This window comes from Uloborus diversus, chromosome 3, assembly GCF_026930045.1.
Source record: "Uloborus diversus isolate 005 chromosome 3, Udiv.v.3.1, whole genome shotgun sequence".
Classification (NCBI taxonomy): domain Eukaryota; kingdom Metazoa; phylum Arthropoda; class Arachnida; order Araneae; family Uloboridae; genus Uloborus; species Uloborus diversus.
This window is the reverse complement of record NC_072733.1, coordinates 160283117-160306570: the sequence shown is the minus strand read 5'-3', so window position 1 is coordinate 160306570 and position 23454 is coordinate 160283117. Positions and strand designations below refer to the sequence as shown.

General features: G+C 32.8%; 1 protein-coding gene across 1 annotated transcript in view; it reads right to left on the bottom strand.

Annotated features, from left to right (window-relative positions):
- Positions 1-13040: 13040 nt before the first annotated feature.
- Positions 13041-23454, bottom strand: part of LOC129218356 (transient receptor potential cation channel subfamily V member 5-like) — a 119080-nt gene continuing 108666 nt past the window's right edge. The window contains 2 exon segments of the mRNA XM_054852599.1: positions 13041-13288; positions 15346-15471. Coding sequence (XP_054708574.1) covers positions 13169-13288; positions 15346-15471 — 246 coding nt within the window. The 3' untranslated portion in view covers positions 13041-13168.

The following is a 23454-nucleotide window of genomic DNA, read 5'->3' as shown; positions in this document are numbered from 1 at the left end:
GCAAACATACCCAAAATTGCGTTATGCATTTTCGGTAGAGGGAGGGGTGGCCCCGTAGGTGGGGGAGGGAGGTGATGGCGCAGATTGCACCATTAAAATTTTTAAGGGGGTTGCTTCCCGGTGCAAGAGCCCTGTCCTCATACCTGATCTGAGAAACCGGGCAGTTCATTCGGGATCTTAATTAGAAAAAATTGCCGTAAAGGGGGAAAATTACAAAATTTTAGTTCGTCATTCAAATATGTTTGACTCTCAGGGGAGTCGCAATTTTCCACTTTCTCTTCACGCATCCACGGTTGTTGAACACAGAAATTGTTGTTTGAAATGCTTGCGAGAGTATTTAATCAGGATAGCTTCTTTTTACATCCTTTACAAAAAAGGAAGTATTGTATTCGCGAAAATGTTTTTACTCAAAATTCGGCCTTAATTTCCATTTTGCTCACCCCTGAATTAATGTTGAGTTTTTTTTTGTTCAACCCGATCACACGCGGATAAGTGCCTAGGTACGTATAAACACCCGAAATATCCGTTTTGATATTCCCCAAGTTAATTACAACAACTTTTCTCGTGACGTCCGTATGTAGGTATGTATATATGTGCGTATATGGTATATATGTGCGTATATGCGGATGTGCGTTTGTGTGGATGTGCGGATGTGCGTATGGTTGTCGCATAACTCGAGAACAGTATGTCCTAGAAAGTTGAAATTTGGTACGTAGACTCCTAGTGGGGTCTAGTTGTGCACCTCCTCTTTTGGTTGCATTCGGGTGTTTCTAAAGGGGTCTTTTGCCCCTTTTTGGGGGGAAATCATTGTTAATTTCGATGTATACTTAAGTGGTGTTATAATTTGACGGACACTTGGCGATATATCGCCAGTCTTTTGGTCGCCAAGTTTTGTCGCTAACCTTGGCGATGAATTTTCTTTTTTAAAATCTGGTTTCAATTTTGCCACTGGTGGTGATATTTATAGAGTAAATTATTGAATCACATTAAAATTCCCAATAATGGGAAAATTACATTAAAATTGGAGTAAAAGGAAGTCATGTGATACACGCATCAGCTCGATTTTTATAAATAAAATATGTCTTCATTGTTTAGGTCTATAAAAGTTTGTGGGGTAAACATTAGTGGCCGCCCTCGGTGCTCCTTTTAGAAGGCACCCTTTCATGCTTCGGGAGGGGGGCCATTTCCTTCAGTTCTCCTCCCCTGTATCCATGCCTGATTACCGGTTCTGTCACAAATTTTGCAACCAAATGAAGCATGTGTGTAAAGAGTAGATATTAATGGACAATAAACCAGCAAAATGTTCCCTAACATTTTATTTTCCTTAAACTATGCTATGCTGTCGGGAAATCGACACTTACTTGATAATTGAACGTTTAAAATTCAGCATATTTATTCGACTTATAAGTTATCTTGTGAGAAATTCTTGAGGAAATTTGCTTGATTATAAGAACTATGTGATGTGGCCCGCGGCCGCCCCTTGCTTTGGCCGCCCTTGTGCGGTGCACACCCTGCACACCTGCTAGGATCGGCCCTGCGGCGCCCAATGTTCCCGTCACCCAACATGCTCAGCGCCCAATATGCCCGGCACCCAATGTTCCCAGCGTCTAATATGCTCGGCGCCTTATCGACGGCTCCCAATCTGCAATGCCCAATATTTCCTTTTCGTATTTCGACATGGAAAACCGCAGTATTATCATCATATACATATTATTTCTCAAAGGTGTTTTTGTGACATAACTTCATACAGTAAGGCATCATTTTAAAGATTTTTTTTACCTCTTTCGGCAAAAAATAGATATAACTCAATTTTTGGTGGTTTTTTTCAAAAAAAAAAAAAAAAAAAACGATTTATAGAATCCGAATATGGAGACAAATTGGATAAGTTGGTTAGCTCGACGTGCTTATTATGCGAAGGTCGTTAGAGTCCCCATGATTTATTTTCTTCAGAATAATTCTGATCCAAATTTCTATGAATATATAATTTAAACACATTACAGGATTCTGAGCTACAGTCCTGCTGTTTAAAGTCAGGAGACAAGATATTAATTTTAACATAGCAAATCGCAGTATCGTAGAGGACCGTTATACTGCACACCTTGGGACCAGAGCTTTTGCGTTGTACAGATTTTTGAGTTATATAGGTCATTTCACAAATCTGTACCTCATAGCCAGACTGATGTAAGTCCGAAAATTGGAATTTTTTTGTTTATTAGTGCATTGTATGTTGAAGTCGCAAGATGCAGAGCATGAATGGAAATTAGAGAAGCTGAAAAGTGTCATGTTTAACTTAATTTTTTATTTTTTATAGGGTCTCTGAGGTGCCCCGCACCTACGGTTTGCACGGTGTATTCATTTTAGGTGCTCAAACTAGCCGAGCAGATGGGACCCAAGGACAGTTTAATACAATATAATGCAAATAGAAGTACAATTACAAATACAATGAAACACGATACAGTACAAGAGAATAGAAGATGATGTCAAAACATGACTTTATGGCCCTTGGTATAACAAAAACTCCCTGGAGAGTTGTAGAAAGAGGGTATTTTGTTTTGTGTGATAGCTTGGTGTTGAGAATGCAGCTATGATGTTTTATTCAGCTGTGCGTTCATTGTTCTTCCTGATATGTGATAGTCCGTGGTTAGAAGGCAGTCAAAAATATAATGTTCAGGGGAAGCAAACAAATTTGAAAGCGATAATTTTTGAAGTGAAATCTTCTTCAGGCGCTCTAAGCCCTTTTGAGGTGTGGAAAAATCATCCATTTCACGACACTGAAAAGCCGTCACCTCACCAACACTTGGAACACAGCGCATACGCGGCTTCTCTCTGCTCCTTAACGTGCGATTTTTTCGCTAAGCTTACGAGGCTTGGCACGATCGGCAGCGCGTCCATTCTCAAAAATCGAACAAACTTCCCATCGTTAGTTCGATTCTCGCCCTCGTACAATGTTTCTGAAGTGCAAACTTCATTAGGCGCTGGGTATTTTTTGAGATGAGAAAAAACAATGTTTCTGATATCGGTGAAACATAGTGTTTGCCGTTGCCACTCTAAAAATGAACAGTTAATTGTTATGGTTGCGGTTTATATTTCACCGGATAAGTCTTCAAGCACAATACGAGAATTTCTGTATGAAAATTTATTTATTCTAAAGACGGTTTTGCATAACTTCAAGATAAAATTGGGAAGAACTTTAATGATTTGCTAATGATTTTGGCCGGAATTTCAACATCAACTTTGCAGATGATAAAAATCCACCATTAATTGAATTTTTAAATGGAGAATTTAATTTAACTATGTCCAATGATTACAATCTTAGCACAACGAGATATAAAAGTGCAGCTTATGCAGTCCATAAGCGATATTTAAACAGATTCGAATCAAACTTTTTATTTCCTATTTTGATTACCATAAACCTATAGTATCAGTTTTGGAACATAATAATAATAGTGATGATGATCATGGCGTAAAAAAATCATGATATTAAATATGAATGATATATATAAATTTGAAAAAAATTAAAAAAATTTGAATTTTTTTATTTGATCTACATTTTTTTAAATTTAAGTCTCTTTTTTTTTTTTTGAAATGAACCCCGAATCATCTGGCATGCCTCAAAATTCGAATTTTCCAGCATGTTGGTCAGTCTCATAGCATGAAGTTTGTTTTCGGCAACTCAGCTGAAGAGGGTAAATGCAGTAAGTTGATAGCGTGGAAAGTTCAGTATGTGTATTGTTTATTATTTTATGCATGGAAAACTGAATAACACAACTTAAGACTTTATTTTCTAATATTTCCTATATTTGCATCAATATTTACTTTGTAAACGAACCGAAATAGACCAACCAAAATGTATATAATTGATGCTAGCATTGCTGATAAACGCAAAAACTAGACTGTAGCTAATATTTTGAATCTATAAATTATAAAACTTTAATTTTTGAAACTACAATTAATTTTAAATGAAAATTAAACACACTCGCGCGCACGTGCGTACAGATATATCAAACGTCTTTTGTATTTTTAAGTTTTCACTTCTGTCGACAGTCCCACGAATGCCTATTTTTCTTTTTTTTTTTTTTTTGGGAGCTGGGGGGGGGGGATTTGTTTTATTGCGCTTGAGGAAATGGGCACCTCAGTTAATCACTATGTGTTCATTCAAACACATCAAAGATTATATTCATATTAAAAAAAAATATTATAAAACAAAATTAAAACATTTTTTGAACTTTAAATTTTGAGGTTTTGAAACTTCTTTTCTTCGAAACGCAAACAATCTTTAAAATAAGCTATTACAGAACTCTGTAGCTCCTATAGAAGTTGAACTGTAACAGTTGTATGAATACTGCTGGCAAGCAAAAAAGAGAGCATTTTAACGAATTTCAAAGATTAATTACTTATCAATTACGAACGATAGATTTTTAAAAAAATTAAACAGAGGGTGGTTAAAATTGAACTGAGAGCTCAAAGGCTTATAGCTCCGGTTCTACTGAACGAATCCGAATGAAACTTTAAATAATGGTATGCAATGCAGATCACGCGGTTTCTGCAAAAAAAAAAAAAAAAAAAAAAAAAAAAAATGTAATGTCAAATATCGCTGCCAGTAGCCGACGACGAAAAAATAAAGAATAACAGTTAAATAATCAAAGAATAATGGAATATTTTGTTTATTTACACACTTATGTTCTCTGTGTATGCACACCTTGCTGTTCAACAGTATGCTGAAAATGTACCACCGCATTATCAACGAACTCCCCCACACCACATATCAGTACAGATGAAGAGAAAACATGGCATATATATATATATATATATATATATATATATATATATATATATATATATATATATATATATATATATATATATATATATATATATATATATATATATATATATATATATATATACATACACGATCAGGGGCGCCCCAAACTATATCTTTAGAAGGGCGGAAATTCTCAATTTGCCGAACGGTACTCCAAATTTTGCAGAATGATGATAATTTTGGAGCCCCAAATTTCGCCGACTAGTTCTCCAAATTTTGCCGAATCGTCAGACAAAATTTCCCCAATAAGGCATTTTTGGAAGGTCCGAGTGACCTCCTGTGACTTCCCATCAGGGTGCCCGGGCGAGAATTTAATTTATTATTATTATTATTATTATTATTATTATTATTATTATTATTATTATTATTATTATTATTTTTGCAAAAATCTTTTCCGCATGATCTCCACAACATGTATTTAAAGTTTCATTCAGATCCGTCCAGTAGAACCAGAGTTACAAGCCTCTGAGTATTGTCTGTTTACCTTTAACCTCCCAGTATATAAATTTAAGAGGTCAAAGAGCAATATTTCTGAAAGCTTCCTGAAAACATGAGATGGTATAGTCGCGAAAAAATACTTCTTGGTTGATTTGACATGGAATGACCCAACAATCGCTTGCGAAATAGAGGCGGAAGATATTTTTTGTTTTTTCCAAAGCTTTGCTTACGTGACATACCCATCAGTACCTAATTTCTCCTCACTAGAGCAAAAATAAGATCGAAGGAAAAAAAAAAAAAGTTTTTGCGCTCCACTCTACAGTACATATTTATTTTATTTATTAATACAGAAGCTAATCATCTTCATATACAATACGGACCGCGTACAAAGCGTCTTTGGGTCCGGACAAGCACAGGAAAGATTTACAACACAAGAGAAGGAAATAACACCCAGGGCACCGTTGGGAATCGAACCCACGACCTCTGGCGTACGAAGGAAAGCTTCTATCAAAGAGTTACGGAGGCCTTCTCTGAACATTAAAAAACACATTGAAGCCTCCATTACCAAGCGGCGGAAAGTGCTTGCTCTGACAGTTGCATGAGGCCAGTAAAAGAGGTTGTGGGTTCGATTTCCACCAGAGCCTTGGATGTTGTTCTTCGATTTTGAAATTTTCCGGTGCATTTGTCCAGAGACAAGGTGTTTTGTTCACATTCCGCTGCTGTGTATACGAAGCTCTTAATCTTCTTGTATAATTTAAAAAAAAAAAAAAAATCTTTGGCCTTCTACTGAAAATGCACAATGCAATTTTAATAAAATTCGTAACGACATTTGACTCATTTTGTGCACATAGCGGTCTGCCCATTCTTTAATGTGCATCTACGTGCATTTTTATCTCGAAAATATTGTTTTCTCGTTTCACACGTTTTGGCTTTATATCATAGTATGTTGAGGATTTAACATTTTAAGTAAGAAGACGAAAATTTAAGTCATTGTTTATGCATGAAGAAGAAGAACTTCTAATGGCGTGATTGATGATGTCTTGTAGTGTCATTTAATGACGTGTGTTCTGACAGTTCAGCTGTAGTGTAATCCTTTCTGTTGTGAATTCTTTTCAGAAAAATGTATCCGTTACTTAGTGAAAAGTTTAGAAGAAGAAAATTTGAATGCTAAGATTTAATCTGCTGTTCATCATGTTTAGCAATTTGTATTAATGTTTTAATTTCTCAACTTCGTATTGATTATCAAAAGTATAAGAATTCTTGTTTTAGTCCACATAACTGTTATGGACTCCTGCCAGTGATTTACCATGTTCCCTGTCACGTAGGACGTACAATTGTTGTAATTGCTTAACAAAATATTCAATGTTTTCTTTGGGTGAGTATTGATTAGAAACTTTTCTTAAAATTACTATTTTCATAAAAATTTTAATCCTTGCCATTAATATATTAATAGTGATCTATATTAGACTGTCAATTTCATCGTCTTATGTTTACCGTGAGAAAACTGCGCATCTATCTTGAAGATTTGCTTGCAATTTAAAAATTTGTTTTTCATTGGACCTGATTTTTAAAAATAATATCCATCCAAAAAGTATAATTGAGAAATGTATATTAATTAAATTTTGTTTATTTGATTACATATCAGATTCTTTGTCATGTATTAGCTGATATTTTTGGTAAAGATTTAATGCATTGAATCGAACTCTGAGGCATTTTATTCAATTTTTTAACTGTGCTTTTTAACAAATTAAAAAAACTTACTATACTGATTAGTAATGAATGATTAATTATTTTAAAATTTTAATATAAATTTATGATGGAAAAGAGCAAGATTTCTGAAAGTTTCAACTGAGAAATGGAGGCGTAAGATATTTTTTTTTTTTTTTTTTTTTTGCGTCTACCAAATTTTAAAGTGGTAACAATATTTTAGCAGATTCCCATTTTTTTCTTCAATCAGGAGAATAGGATCCATTTATGTACGATAGATATTTTTTTTACTACAGCAGTCTAAGGAATCACGTTTAGTGTAACAGAAATAGCAACGACAAATCTGTTCCTCAGAGCCAGGCTGACGTTAGTCCAAAAACTACGATTTTCCGTTTGTTAGTGTAGTTAGTTCCGGTATGTAGAAACCTATTCCACATCGAGTCATGTGAACGTATTCTTAAAAAACAATCCTTTTGAATTTTTTACCAGGGTTGAAAGAGCGCCCGTCCCATACTTTGCATGCACCAGAAATTTTTTTTTTCCTCTCTACTGTAAAATTATCATAATGCGACTTACGTCCTCTTGGCTCTGAGGTACAGAAATATCCTAATATTTTTTGAGAACTCATATCATTCAAATCGGTCACAGTGTATATCGAACCGGTAAAATTGAACATTCTTCACGTTTAACGTTCGAAAAGATTTAAATGTTCTGCTTACATTTGAAAACTTGTTGCTCTAAACAATCCCGCCATTTTTTTTTGGGGGGGGGGGGGAGGGTCAATTGACCCCTGGCTTTGAAAAATTAATTTTATTAAAAGTGGGCGTGGGCTTTAATATTATCCGATAAAATTTGCATTGAGTACACGCTCTTTGTCCCACCCCCCTCCCTCCCGGAAAAAGTCGAAATGACGGGCCTCGTTTTAAATAAGTCGTGAAAATTGAGAAAAAAAACTTTTGAAAAGAACCAAAATGAAGGATGACTATTCTCGTACTTGTATATGAGTGCTTCATTTTGGCGATTGCAATTGTTGCATAAGGTTCGTTTTTGCGGTAGTGATTTTTTTAAGAGCTTGTTTTCCAGATTAGTGAGATTTTTAAAGTGTGTCTTTTATTTAGAAGAATAATATAGGGTTCTCGAAATAATGAAGTGAAATTTGGATGACAGACATTTCAGACCATGCGATATCGACAGTTATTGAATGAAAGAACAGAACAAGAAATCGTCGATAGGTACTGCGTCGACAGGTGGCTATTGTGCGAAATAAAAAATTTCTACATACATTTTATGTGAATCCCGTGGTTCTTCACAACCGTTTCTTTTTGCAAAACAGTTATGTCTCTATGTTTAATGCATTAAATCTTTACCGATTCAACACATGCCGAATAATAATGTCTTTCAGATGAGGTAATATTGTAGGGGCTTTGTTTTTTTTCTTTATGGACCTTGTATCCTTCGTGGATTTACATGGCAAAAAAAAAAAAAAAAGTTGGTGAAAGTTAGATGCAACACTTGTTTTGACGCTATAGCAAATATGGTAAGTCGCACGCTGTCAGCATATATTAAATAATATTAAAATAATATTAAATAACATTTAAATATCTATTTGCAGAAGATATACTCAAATGATTTTCAGCAAACCTTCTTGATTTTCTCCTTTTTTTTACTTCTCATCAAGACGAGATTGGGAGAATTTTGAAAATTGAGCACGATTTTTCAAAACACGAACTAATTATCAAAATGAAATGTGCCCACTATTCTATTAACTATGTGTGTAACACTACATTTGCATGAGTTAGCGTTTTTTTTAAACGTGGGAGTAAATGAAATATAATTTAAACTCATGATGTTTTTTTTTTTTTTTTGGTCACATATTGACTATTTTATTAAATAAATAGTACTTTTTGTTAGAAGAAATAAGGGAAATTTGCGTTTGGTTTCTTTGAAATAGTCGTTTAATAGTTGAAAATTAATTTATTTTTGAAAAATGTTTACGCGCAAAGTGTAAGAGCCCGTTCACTTACAGTGTGTGTGTGTGGGGGGGGGGGGAGACTCGTACTTATTTAAACTGAACAGAAAAGTTTTGACGTATGAAGTACAATAAGCGAATTGTGTTTCATTCAAATGCATTACTTAATGTTTTCAATGATATGTATTTGTTCCTTAATCTAAAAATTAAGACAAGGTTAAGAATGATACAGAAATTCAAACTCAGTAGCATGTACTTTTGTGGAAGTAGTAGAACATATAACAGCATTGTAAGTTTCGAAACTCAATTATCCATTTATTGATCTTACTGAGAAATCAAGCATGATGCATTGTCGTCATGACTACCAAATTCCATGAAATCTGTTTCTTGATGCGTACTAAAACTTTCAGAACATACTAATACAATTCCTAGATGATAAAACGTTTTCGCTAAAGAAACATCCATTATGACTTTTGTAAATAAAGAGTAACATTTCAATATTTGTACGCTATCGTTGAAAGGTTTTTGAAGAATATTGTTTCTAGCCTGACATTTACATAACAAGCCATAAATGTCAGAAATGAAATGTGTTTCGTTGGGCATGAACAATAAAACCACATGCACTTGGGGCTATAAAGAACCTATATTTCAATGCAGAAAGTATTTTGCTAAATTGCAATAACTGAAGACACTAACTTATTCGGAAGATTCTGCTTTGGGCAGGAAGCTCAAAACTTTCTCTGCATTGGAAAAGGGGTTCTTTGTAATCTCGAAACACATGCATTAAATAATTCTATTTAATTTTAGTTTTAATAACTTTTATTTTTTCATTAATAAAGAACTCCTTTTTCAATGCAGAAAATGTTTTGCTGAGCAGCAATCAATCCCTAAAGACACTAAATTATTCGGGAGCTTCTGCTTAGCGCAGGAATCTCAAAACTTTCTCTGCATTGGAAAAGGGGTTCTTTGTAATCCCGAAATACATGCATTAAGTTTTTATTTTTTGCTTTAATAACTTTTATTTTTTCATTAATAAAGAACGCCATTTTTAATGCAGAAAATCTTTTGCTAAGCATCAATCACTGAAGACACTAACTTATTCGGGAGCTTCTGCTTAGCGCAGGAAGCTCAAAACTTTCTCTGCATCCGAAAAGAGGTTCCTTGGAATCCCGGAACACATGCATCAAATAATTTTATTTATTTATTTGCTTTACATTTACTTTTTATTTAATATCGGAATTACGGAGCTATCGATGATATAATTCTAGTGGCTGGTTAAAATATAACGAATGAATATAGCATTCAAGTTGTTCGAAAGTGTACTGATTGCCGAAAATTGCGTCTTTACTGCAATGAATAATGTGCATAGCAAAGTTTTAAAAACAAACGTTAGTGGAAAAAATGAATTTGATTAAACAATGGATGCAGTTCATTGCTTTTAAAACACCAATTAAATGCAAGTGAATGAAAAATTTGTTGGCTGTGAAAGTATTCGAGTAATTTTATCATTAAAATTCAGTGAAACACTGTTTCTTATGAATGATGAACTACATCCTCTAAATTCAGTGAGTATAAATTCTAATTAACAGATTACGAAAGAAAGAACGTCAAGAGGACGGACCCCTTTAGCGTTAACACTCCAAAACAAGACTGCCAAAAAAGTTACTATAACCCCTTAAAACAACCCCCATATCCCTCCCCCATCCTGTGTCATAACCTCCTCACCTCGTTATGAGCAACCCTGTCTTTTGAATACTCAAATAAGGGCAAAAAATATTTGAAATCTAAAATTTCAGAGAAATATTTCTCTATCAATTTTTTGAAAGCTTTCTGAACTAACTAAATTCTTCATTTCTGTATTCAACTGCAAACTATTAGTTTACAGTTATTTTTATACAATACTTTACGCTCACTTTGGATGTAAATATGTTGTTAAGAAAACTACAAACTGCTGATGTGTAGTTGAAAAATCTGAATTTGTACAAGCGTATGTATTACTTTATTGGATAATTCCACGGTAACAGACGCGTCAATTTTGCTTAAAATACCTTACGAGGGCACCAAATATGTTAGATTCTTAACAGGAAATATCCAACGTTGTTTAGCGCAAGTAAACAGATTACAGAATACACGTGTTTCGGGGTTTCAAGGAACCCCTTTTTCAATTCAAAGGTGTGAGCTTCTAGATGTAAAGTCACCCAGTAAAAGCAATGAAAATGGACAGCAGACAGCTTAAATATCAAAATTAGCAATTAACAAAAGCAAAACAAGACAAAATGGATGTTAGAGCTGTGGCAATTGATAGACTATTCGCCCAGTTTGATTCCATTTATAAAAAGTTTTCTAAAAGATCCCAAAGTAATGTTCGAAAAAAAAATTTCATCACTAAGAATTTGGTCGTTTTACCATTCTTTCCATCTGTTAGTTTTCAGGTCACTTATAAGAAACTTAAACGTTTCTAATTTCAGGCTGCGTTTTCACCAATTAATAAACTTTCGTTCTCGTCTCTTAAGGATTCTATTGATCCTCTTAATGATTGTGGAATTTATAAAATTGACTGCATTTGCGGTCTTGCCTATATTGGACAGACCCGCCGTTCTTTGAAATTTCGTTTAAAAGAGCATAAAAATTATGTGCGAAAACAACAATTCAATAAGTCTAGTATTGCTCAACACTGCTGGGACTTACACATCACTCCTTTAATTTCAACTCATTTAAAATTATCCATCAATACCCAAATTCATCAGATCTTGATTTTTGGGAGTCTTTCCACAGTCTGAAGAAAATCGTTCTAATCTAGTTAACGATCTTAAAGCTATTCCGTATTTTTCTGCAGTGTGGCATTCATTCATTAATTGGTAGTATTTTTTTCGCCATCTTTGATCTCATATTTTTTCTCCGTTGTGTTGTAGGTGGTTATTGTAATGTCTTTCTTTGGTACTTTTTTCTGTCTTTACGTTTCCTTTTCATGTTTTATTTTGTACTTGTTTACCTTTTGTTGTTTTTCAACTTCTTTCTGTTTTCCTGAATTATGTTTATTCTTCCTTTCGCTAAATGTGGCAGTTGATTCCTAGCAAAAAAATTTTTTGAACATAAATTTATTGCTAATTTATTAATAAGTAGTTTCATTTTGACAGCAAAATGTATTTTATGGGTCTTTTTACAGAAATTTATTGCTTAACGGTTTTCTCTGGGAGGGAATCATGCAAAAAATTTTTACTTTGAGTTCCATTTTGTCTTGTTTTGCTTTTGTTAATTGCTTATTTTTATATTTAAGCTGCCTGCTGTCCATTTTCATTGCTTTTACTGGGTGTCTTTACACCTAGAAGCTCACACCTTTGAATTGAAAAAGAGGTTCCTTGAAACCCCGAAATACGTGTATTCTGTAATCTGTTTATTTGTACGTTGGATATTTCCTATTATTCCTCGGCACAAAGGTATTTATTTATTGCATAGTGTTAGATCCTTGTTTCATTGCATGAATCTTATGAAGAACATGGACTCTACTCCTATATTACGCAGTTAAATTATGAACGTTTTCAGAAGAAACAAAATCTTGTTTAGCTCAGTAACGGACGTATCTCACAAGATACGTCCGTTACTGAGGGAAAATAATGTTATTTAATCTTTGCATCTGGAAATCTTCAAAATACTACCACACTATAAAGAAGAAGAGTCCACGTTTTTCACCATATTGAATAAGGGTAGAGCACATTTGGGGTGTTTGTAGAATGTTTTTTGAAACGAATAATTCATTTTATTTACTAAACTGGACTGGTAAAATAACAATTTATTTAAAATTTTGAAGAAGAAAGTGAAAATACGCTGGATTAAAAATTGTCTCCTTCATCGATTGATAATTATGATTGATAATTTTTAAATATGATAGTTAAAATAAGAAAGTACTAGTCTTGAGCTAAACCTGCAAGCCGAAAGAAAAACCTTCCGCAGTAAAGTATGCGATGAAAACAAGTTAAGAATCAGAGTAATAATTATTTGAAACCCAACTATTTATTTTCTATTGATTGAAAGTTCTTAGCATTGCTAAAAGCTATTTATTTTCATTAGGTATAAATACTTCTATTCTAATTACATATTTCAGCTATGAAGTTTAGGTTCAAAAGGTGTTTATTGTTCTGTCATTTCCAATATGGAACAGATATGCAATCGATGATTGTCTTTTTAATTGATCTTCTTTTCAGGAAAAATGGGGTTCTGTATTTCTTATTTTACTTTCTCATTTTATCTGTTTGTATGCCTTTCTTCTGATTTTTTTTCCGTCGAGCTTTGTTTTCAAAATTTGATGTCCGCATCTCTGCAATGCATCTAAGTTCTTCTTTTTCATCCTCCTAAAAATATTAATAAAAATGCAATAAATAACTTGCTTTTACTTGCTACATCATTTTATATCATTTTTTCAACATAACAGTCAACCTTTAAAGAAAATCTTTTAAATTTCTTAAAATAGCAACAAGAGTCAAACTGGGCTTCCAAAAGTAAAATATTAAATATTTTGTCAAATTTTTTTAAAAAGTTTGAATGCAGTTTGAGAAAATGCTTTACAAACTGAATATCAATAATGCATCGGTTCTCAACTTTTTAGTATTCACAACCCGCTTTTTATTTAATTTTTTTTACATCGCATCCTCTTCCTTGGCGTACTCATAAAATGAAACAAAAATAATTTACTTTGAGTGTTTTGATTTCATGTTAAAGATACCGTAAATGCGGGATACTTGGGTCCACATTTTGGAACTTTTCTCATATTTTTTCAATACTTTTGTAACTATTCAATTTCCAAGTTAGGGAAACTTATTTACACATCTTGAGTTGTCTCGATTTAATTTTTGATTACTGATCACTTTGTTTCAAAGTATTATTACTCCTTTTAATTGTTTTTTTATTTGAAAATTTATTTAAAAATTTTTGTGTAACCTTACTCCCCATAAAATCGGTGTCAGCTTAGCTGCCTCCACTGCTCTGGAGTAATATAACTCGTGTAAAGTTACACATCGCTTGCGGAAGGTTACACCATGATAATGTAACTATAGCGTATCGCCTCACTAATTTCTGCGTAAGGTTACACCAGAATTTTTTGTATGCTTACAGTGTGCTTGAAAGGTTGCACATAAGCAAAAATTAAGCTTTCATCTGACTTTCTTGAACGATTTATCAAGCTTTTACCACTCGGCCACCAAGGACAGGTTCCGTTTCGCTAATAAGAGTTTACCTACTCTGCGCCGATTCTTGTCTTTTCGCATGCGCGTTGAATTCTAGTGAAACCATAGTCCAAAGTTCCTCCAAGAATTTGATTTTTTAAAACAATGATGCTACACACTTCAGAATTCGTGAAACATTACCTCATTAATATTGGTAACCTTACACATTTTTTTTACAGTGAATTTCGCATGGAATTTTCCACTTCTTCGCGAAGTGGCCGGTTAATTCGGAAACTGGCCAAACGTTTGACTTTACACTTGAAAGTATAATTGCTCATCCGTTTATTTGAATTTTCACACTATGAGAAAATCGTATATGCAATTCTTGTGCTGGAGAGTAGGGGTATCACTTATTTGAGGAATTATTTGAACTTTCTGTTTTCTTGAAACGAGAGGTTCTCTTGATCAAAGAGAAGAAAAATGGGATATTAAACCTTTATCCTACTCTGATTTACAAATTAATGACAATCATTTGCTTAGTGACTTGGTTTTGACTACTTTTCATTGAAAAGTATTTTTTCGTCAAGAATAATTGTATCTATGTTTAATTTTACATGAAAATCGCCTTTCAGAATTCAATCTTTTACAAAAATAAAAGTTTTTTAAAATTTTGGCGCTTAGATTAGGAAAACTGTGATTACTTCCGGAACTTCAGTCAAAGTTCCAGAAAACCAAAGGGTTCCATAAAATTCAGGTTGAAGAACTTTGTATTGGAATATAATATTTCTTTATAATATATTTCTTTACTTACCTTGAACGCCGTCACAGATTTTTTTTCTAGAATCCTAGGTTTAACTTCGCAGTTTCAATTGGTACTGAAGTTTGTTTTCTTAATTTTAATAGTTTTATTCTAAACTTTTCACTTATTTCCATTTTATTTTGTTTTATGTGCCTTAAATTTTTTTCTAAAAGTAATTTAATCCACTTTATTGTTTTTATCAGAGTTGCAATTTAAAAAACAATCGTTTTGTACGAAAACTCATAAAGTTCATAAAGAAGGAATGAATAAGAACATATTTTTTAATCGAGAGAAGGGAAACATATTTTTAAATCGTTACCAAATGAGTCAAAATGGCAAGGCTGTTTGTTATAGGCTAGAAATTTTGAGAACTGTTAGTTTTTGAGCTCATTTTTTTTTATTAGAAAAATTAATGAGAAAATTTGTATTTTTGAATAAAAAGCCTTACATTGTGCTCAAGCCTCAGAACAAGAGCTCTTCTTCCATCTGCCATAGGTTGAGAATAATTCTGTTGTTGTTCCATGCAAATATTTGGTGGCACTCCTCGTTCAACAACAAGCACGATTCGAGCCCACTGAAAAGATTTTCAATAAGAAGAAATTAAGTGTTAATATTTTTTAAAGAAGAAAAAAACGTGTGCTTTTCCATCCTTTTTACGTAACAGGGTGTTTCCCCGTTTCCCCTCGTCACATGTGGGACAGTTGGGTAAAAATGTGAGAACATTTCTACACACATACAAATTATTTAGGGCTGAATGAGAAGCATTTTCATATGTGATTCTTTAGAAAAAAATAACTTGTTTATTGCCAGGGGCTCCTATGTGGAATGTCACTGTGTCCTTCCAAAATATTTGGCAAATATTTGGTCCCTTTTTTGACAAATTTTGTCTGGCGATTCGGCAAAATAAGCATCATTCGCCAAAACTTTGAGCTCTATTCGGCAAAATAAGCATCATTCGGCGAAATTTGGAGTTCTATTGGTTAAATTGAGAATTTCCGCCTTCTCAAAAATTTAATCTCGGGCGCCTCTCTTTATTGTACCTTTAAAAATGAAATATAGAACTGTCACGTGCTAGACAAAATTTCTGCTTTTCCGTGGAATGGCCACATATCGTCGCCTCAGAACAACAATAAGATATCTAATCCCAGATATAACACTCTAAGCTATCTTACTGTTATTTTGAGACGACGATATAATGAATAAAAAAGTATAATTTATCCTGTTTATTGTTTTCTTTTTCAGAATAAATAAACTTAATGAACTTTAGACTGCTTTATTCTTTTTAAGCTAAATGCAGGGGAAAAAAAGTGTTAAAGTGCGAGGAGCCTTATTGATTCATTATAATTTAGAAATTTAGATTGCGTCATTATTAATTACTGTTTATTATTGTCGCAGTTGGCTTGTAGTCTCCATCTATGTTTTTTTTTCGAGAATTTTTTTCTTAATAAATGTACTTTTTTTGTAATTTAGGTATTATTTTTACATGCTCTTCAATTTGTGAAGCGAAAGTAAAGTAGCTTTTATCTATCTTCAGTATCTCGCAAACTGAAAAATGTTTTTCTGTTTCTTAAATGAAATATGTATCTCGTCATATTGTGCACTTCTTACGTGGTTCAAGTTACGCGAAATGGATCTAGTGCTAGCTTTTCACGATTAACGTATCTCGAAATTAACGCGAATTCATCGCCCGTAACGCGAGATTCTTCTGAAGCAAAGCGCGAGGCTTCAGTATCGGTTTCGTTATTGGCTACTAAATATTGGCTTCGTGAGTGCATTTTCTTCCATGCGACATACTGAAGGCGGAAATTCCTACCGTACGTCTAGTCTAAACGTCCCTTTGTTAAGTGTGCATGAATAATCATTCTACATGTGTAATTTAATGTAATGGCACCAAAACGCTCTGCTTCATCTAACATTAAGGGAAGAGGCAGTTTATTTCAATTTAGAAAAAAAAAAGAAGTAAATATCCTTGATATTCAGGAAAACATTAACTTTTTCAGTTATAATCATTTTTGCTCTGTGTAATGTACAGAAGTACTATAGTGCTGCGATTTATTATATTATTAAATACCGTACGTACAATTTTGTATTTTTATGTCTCTTTTCCCTTGATTGTTTGATTTTGTGCACCATAACAGTATTTTACGCTGAATAAAGTAGATTTTTTTTAATAAAGAGTATGAATGGAGTTCTTGATAGTTATATATGATTAAGGGATGATTTAAGACAGATTGAGGCTTGTTTACAAGCGTCTAAAATAACGCGGTTAAAGATCAGATCCTAGGCAAGCTTTTCTTGAAATTTTTTTCTAAATCATGCTGCATAACAGTACCCATCAGAGCTACTAGCACGATGTCTTGCCTTAAAAGATGAATCTTCTGCCATTTGTACTGATTATCTCCACATTTTTAATTTTATCACTTACATCTCTTTGCTTCTCACTGCTTCATATATTTATCTTTGTCACAACGCGAAATTTCGATTTACGGGAGGGATGTTGAAATATATCCCTCGCGTAGGTCGAGACTCCACTGTATTGCTAATTTCAAAAAGAAAATAAAAATGAAGTACACCAGATGTTACTCAAACGAAAAACAGTTTTTAGAAAAGTTAAGTAGGCGTAAAATGTTTTTTGTCACTCCTGCAAGATTTAAAAAAAAGGATTGATCTAGTTTTTATACTAAATGTCTCATGTCTGAATTTGATTAAATTAGATTTAAGTCTTTTGAAGATGGTGCTATGAGTTGAATTAAGATACAAAATAACCAAAAGAAGAATAAAATTCGGTCCCGAAATGGTTAAAGAAATTTCACATTTGCTCACACTGATTGCCTTGTTTATTTGAAAGAAATAAAAGGAGAAGTAAAGGCTTTTATCCTCTAACTACGTTTTAACGATCCTCCCTGATAAAAGTACTACGAAGTTATTGTTTGTATCACGTAACCCGGAAAATGGATTAGATAAAGGAAATAAACAAAGCAAAGAAAGTTTTTTTTTCTGAAACTTCTGAAGAAATATCAAATAAGTGACTAACATCTGGAGATAAACTTAAATAACTGCTTGAGAATGTGTGGAGTGCAGTTTCTGTTTTTATTTATGTTTTTAACATAGAGTAAGATGTGTTTTTATGCTCCAAATTTTCTTCTCGTGATTTGCTTTTTTTTTTTGAGCAAATAACGAGATTTGAGGGTTGGGAGAAAAATTAAATAGAGGATGATAAGACAGTACAAAGCAATTAAAAAAAAAAGGAGTTTTAAATTCTTAACCTGTTGTCGTAGAACAGAAAATTTTTCTGACATCGTTTGAGATTAAGTTACTGCTTAAAAGCAAAATCTTAATAGTTTCGAGCTGCTCACTTTAAATTTTGGTGATATAATGCTACAAGAAGGTCAATGAACTACAAATTGCATCAGATAGAGTAACTTCGAACCGTGCCGGTTTACTTTGGGTCAATTCAAAATGTTTAGAATTTCGACTGTAAGGAAAATAAATGATAAAAACCTAGAAGGCCCAGGGCTGCCTCTTACGGTACGGTCATGAAAAAAGTTTTCTACTCTTTATTTCACTAAGGAAAGAAAAAGTTGGCAGTATTGAACACATCTAGTTACATAATTTAATAATTTAGAAATAACTTCCAAGTTTTTTTTTTTTTTGAAGTTGTATAAATGCTCTTTCCGAATATTCGGCATCATGACAAGAAGTTAGCATGTAAATACTAATAATAATATGAAGGAACATTTTGAAATAAAGAAATTATGGCTCGAAATCATCCTGAACAACAGTAATTGTACTAGTTTTTAGCTGAAGATTCAATGAAGAAAAAAAAAATAAAATCAAAAATACTTGTTTCCCGAACTCTTGAACTCCTACTTTTTGTATTCACTTCGAAACAACAGTACAGTTAGGCATAAACCCATTGTTGCCCACGTATACAATACCGATGAAATTGAAAGTTAACGATGTATGACGCGTATACTCAATAAGGATGATGTGCAAAGAAATTCTTTATAATCATGCAAATGAACGTATTCAAATTGCAAGGCTCACGAACATTGGACTTAATAGGGTCTCACAACCGTTATATTGCGAGTAAAAATCTCTCAATTTAAAATATCTTTTATAAAGGCATTGAAAAGTAAATAATCAAAAGCAGAAAAAAATTAATTTTATCTTAAATACCACACACATAAGTTTGTATTTTAAAGCAAAAACATCCTCCTCTTTTAAAACAGAAAGAAAGAGTTTGTGAGAGAAAGGAAAAGTTTGTATATAAATGAATTTGCTAAGAAACGTATTTCTTCATGAAGAAAATGATAACAAAAGAAAATATAATGAACAAAAAATAATAAATAAGGCGAATTCATTTTCTACAGTACTGTGTCTAACGAAATAAAATTAAAAGTCGAAGAAAACCTTTTGGTGATTCGCTATCACTACACAAATATGCTATCAACGCAGAGGGCAATATTAGCTTATCTGTTATTTGGTTCCACATTGTATCTGTTGTAAATTCAGAAAATCATATTAAAATGAAACAAAGAATAATTAAAAACAATGCATTGCAGGAAATGTGACATTTAAAATTTGTCGCTATCAATTTTGATTTTTAGGAATGACCATCTCAATAAAAGAAAAAGAAAGATAGCTTGCTTCGTTCTATGAATTTTTCTATGAAAAGTGCGATTCAATATATTTTATGACATTTTCTACAGAGAGACAGCTTAAAATTGGCATCTAGTTATTAGGTATTACGAAGTTGAAAAGCTGCACAAAGCAATGCATTTTTATCATCTAGGTTTCTCTGTTGTAAGCAATATTTTTATCATTAAATGGGGGTTCATTAAAATATATAGAAGAGTATAACAAGCCACTTTCGATCAGATACATCAGTTTTTGTACTTTTCATTCATATGTATGTACTGATAAAATTCAGCCTGAGTTAATGCGCATTACGTGTGAAGACTTTCAATGTTTTTTGCTTGTAAAACATTTTTTTCCGCTTTATTTTTCGTGGTGCATAAAAGTATACAACACTACAAAGAGGTCCGGCGTACGAAACATAAAAAGCATTTATGTTGAAAATTTTGGAAGAAGCAGCGAAGAACATTATGTTAAGACAGTATGCGAGAAGCTCTACGACACATGATATAGTATAATAATAATAAGTAACGGGTTAGTTGGATTTTTTGGAGCATAAAATGTCACAGTTTTCGTGTATTGAAGACTAAAAATATTTATGATGGCACATAGCAGCTATTGATTGAAAATCTGAAAATTGAAAAAGTTTGAAAATTAATAGTTTTACAGAGACAGGAATTCCTACAGGAGATGTAAACATACACATTCAATACACACAGGCGTACGAACATTTATACACACTAATATTCAGATTCCCACACAAATACAGACCGATTCACGCTTTCATATCGAAAACTGCAATAAATGAAGAAATTAAAAAATAAGGAAGAATTAACGTGAAGCTAGAACATGTCATCAGAGTTAAGAGCCCGACGCGACTAGACAAGGCTCTTTCTACATCACACGTGGGAATATTCCTCCCCCAAATTGAAAAATATGTTTTTTAATTCACAGAGAATATTATTGGAGTCGCTGGAATAGTTATTGTTGGTACGTTTTCTTACAATGAATTATGTATAAACACACAACTCGTTTAGTCTAAAAAAGGAAACTTACTGCTGTTTGCGTATTTAGTTGTAAACTATACAAATCCAATAATTGGTCTTTTTATGAAATACATTGTTAAAAAAATAACTTGTGTTTTTCATTTAAAAAATATGGTTTTCGTAATGTCTGTAATTATGAATAATTATTTATTCATTTACTAGTTTCAGCAAAACACATTTAAGCGCGTTATTACACTACGCAATTGTCTGCAAAAGTATTTTGACCACATTAGTTATAGAAGTAGTTCAACTGTTTCATCAAGGTTAAAAAAGCACAATGTTTTTCTTGCGGAACTTTACACTTATACGCTGATAATATAAAGTTAGAAAAAATTCCTTAATGTGTTGTCAACAGGGCACGGATCTTTATAGGTAAACTGAAAACATACATTATCATAAACATTTTGTTATATGTGTAATGTGAAATTTCGAGCTTAAAAAATGAACTTCTCTACTTATTGTTGTTTTCTTTAAATCGCTCTGTTGTCGTAAATAATGAAAAATGTAAACCTTATCTCTCACCACACTTCTAATACAGAATGACGCAAAGTTAGTATTTTTTGTTACCTACATTACTAAAATATCTGAAATCATCCATACCGATCTATTTTTTTCTATGAGTTTGTTTTGCAATTTTTTCACTTATTTTTCGGCGTAAAATCAGAGTATTGGTCTCCCTTCTCTCATGTCAAAAATGTTTTCCCTGTTGTACAAAAAAATTTGAAAAGAAAAAAAAAAATGCTGGGAGCATCGCATAACTTCGGTAAAAAGCCTTCCCGTATTATTCAACTTAACTTCACAGATATAATTCAGATAAAAACTTAAGTATGCTTATAATATAGCATCTAATGCATATTTATCTTTCTGAGAATGCACTGCCCCCCTTATTTTTCACTTTTTTAAGAAATGATAAACAATGGGGGCAATGTATCCAAAAAAATAAAATTATGTGCATGCTACATTATACGTAAGTTAAATGATACGAGAGGGTTCTTTTCTGAAGAGCTGTAATGCGACTCTGACTATGCTCCCAACAATTTAGCCTACAATGTGAAAATTGTTTCGGACATGAGCATCATAGAAGTGATCAGATAACCTGATTTTTTGCCGAAAAATAAGTTTAAAAAATATTTTTAAAAAATGTAAAATAAATCCGTAGGAAAAAAAGGGTTGGTTTTGACGATTTAAAAAATATTTTAGGAGGGAATACGTTATGAATTTCCCAACTTGCTCCACATGTTCATGCTTTTAAACTTTGCACCTCTTTACCCCCTCAGAAGAATTTTAATGATTACTATGATGCTCTCTTCCCCTCCAAATAAAAATGTCTATGAAACTGTTGAAAACTGAAAAACCATTGAGGATGGGGAGTCATTTCCAAAAAGTAACGTTTTGGGGATATCGGTAGTGTTGTTTGGATTCAGGGGGTCATTCTACATAAGAATCAGCAAGACTCGTGTCAGGAGCATTTTGAAGGTTGTTTTTTTCTTTTCTTTCTTTTTTTCTTTTGCAGTGCATTTTTCTTTTCTTTTTTTTTTTGCATATTCATCGAAATTTGGGTCAGAATTCCTCTGAAGAAAATTAGTCATTAAAAGTATATTTTCCGGTAGCACGACCGTCGCATTATTATCACGACGTTATAACCAACTGCACTACTCGGTCTCCGTTTCGGAATGCTATGCAGTGAACCAATGTGCAATAAAAAACACAATAAATCTATCTTTCTGCAAAGAAACCGAATAGTTAATTGTCCCTTTATTTTTTTTCCGAAAACAGTGAAACTTTCTTTTTTAAATGAGGCGTTTCGTAGGAAGTTAAAAACACCTTTGAGGAATATTATATATGACTAGCTTCATATCCGGGCGTTGCACGGTCTACCTCAAGAATAAATGGTGTCAAGTGCCGCATGTTCAGCAGTCAGGATTTTCTAAAAAGTTTTCATCAATTTTTAGAAAAAAAAAGTTTTATGACTCAAAATTTAAATTTAGACCTCTTTGGATTTCTTTAAAATCTCAAAACTTCAGTCATTTAAAAAAAATGAACGAGCATTAGACGCGATCTTTCCGCGTTGACATCAGTATGTATTAAATGAATTAAATTATGAAAATTTCATAAACTTTGAAAACTTACAAAACTAACGCATCTCAACTTATCATAATTTTGCCACATAAGCTGCTAAAACTGGCAAAAAGCGCAGTCGGTATGATATTAATAATAATAATAAGAAAAAAAGCATCAAAATTAAACCTATTGCTTTTCTTCACGAAACTATCAACAGCTACGAATCAGAAATTCAACTTATTTAATTTCAATTCTGTGACCAGAAACCGCAGACGATACTTCAAAAATGAAGATAAGCCTCATTTTAGAACGTGGAATTATCTTAAAGTGAAGAACTTGGGGGTGTTCTAACTATCCCTCGAACTTCGGGTGAAGTTCACATTGTGCAGCTGCAAAAATGACTTTTCGATGAGATAATCGCAAATTTATGTTTCTTTTTAAATTGGAATAAAAATCATGGAATGCTTTTATTCTAAACAAATACCCTATGTTCACCTCGGCACTCATGACAACGTGTATACAAAATTTCATGATGATCGGTTGAGTAGTTAAGACGTGGAAAAGATAACAAAGTCACTTTCGCATTTCTAATATTCTTTTGGAAGGATTAGTATTTTTTAAGCACTGAATCGGACGTCACAATGTGTGTGTGTGTTTTTTTTTTTTTCATTAATTAGAAACTCTTTTTCAAAAGTTGAGGTGTTCAGAAAATGAAATGCAATAAATAAATATTCTGCTAGCATAATTAAGTTTACCTTTCATAAATTAGGTATAAAAACAAACATGTCTTGCATATTCTCGATGTTCTACCA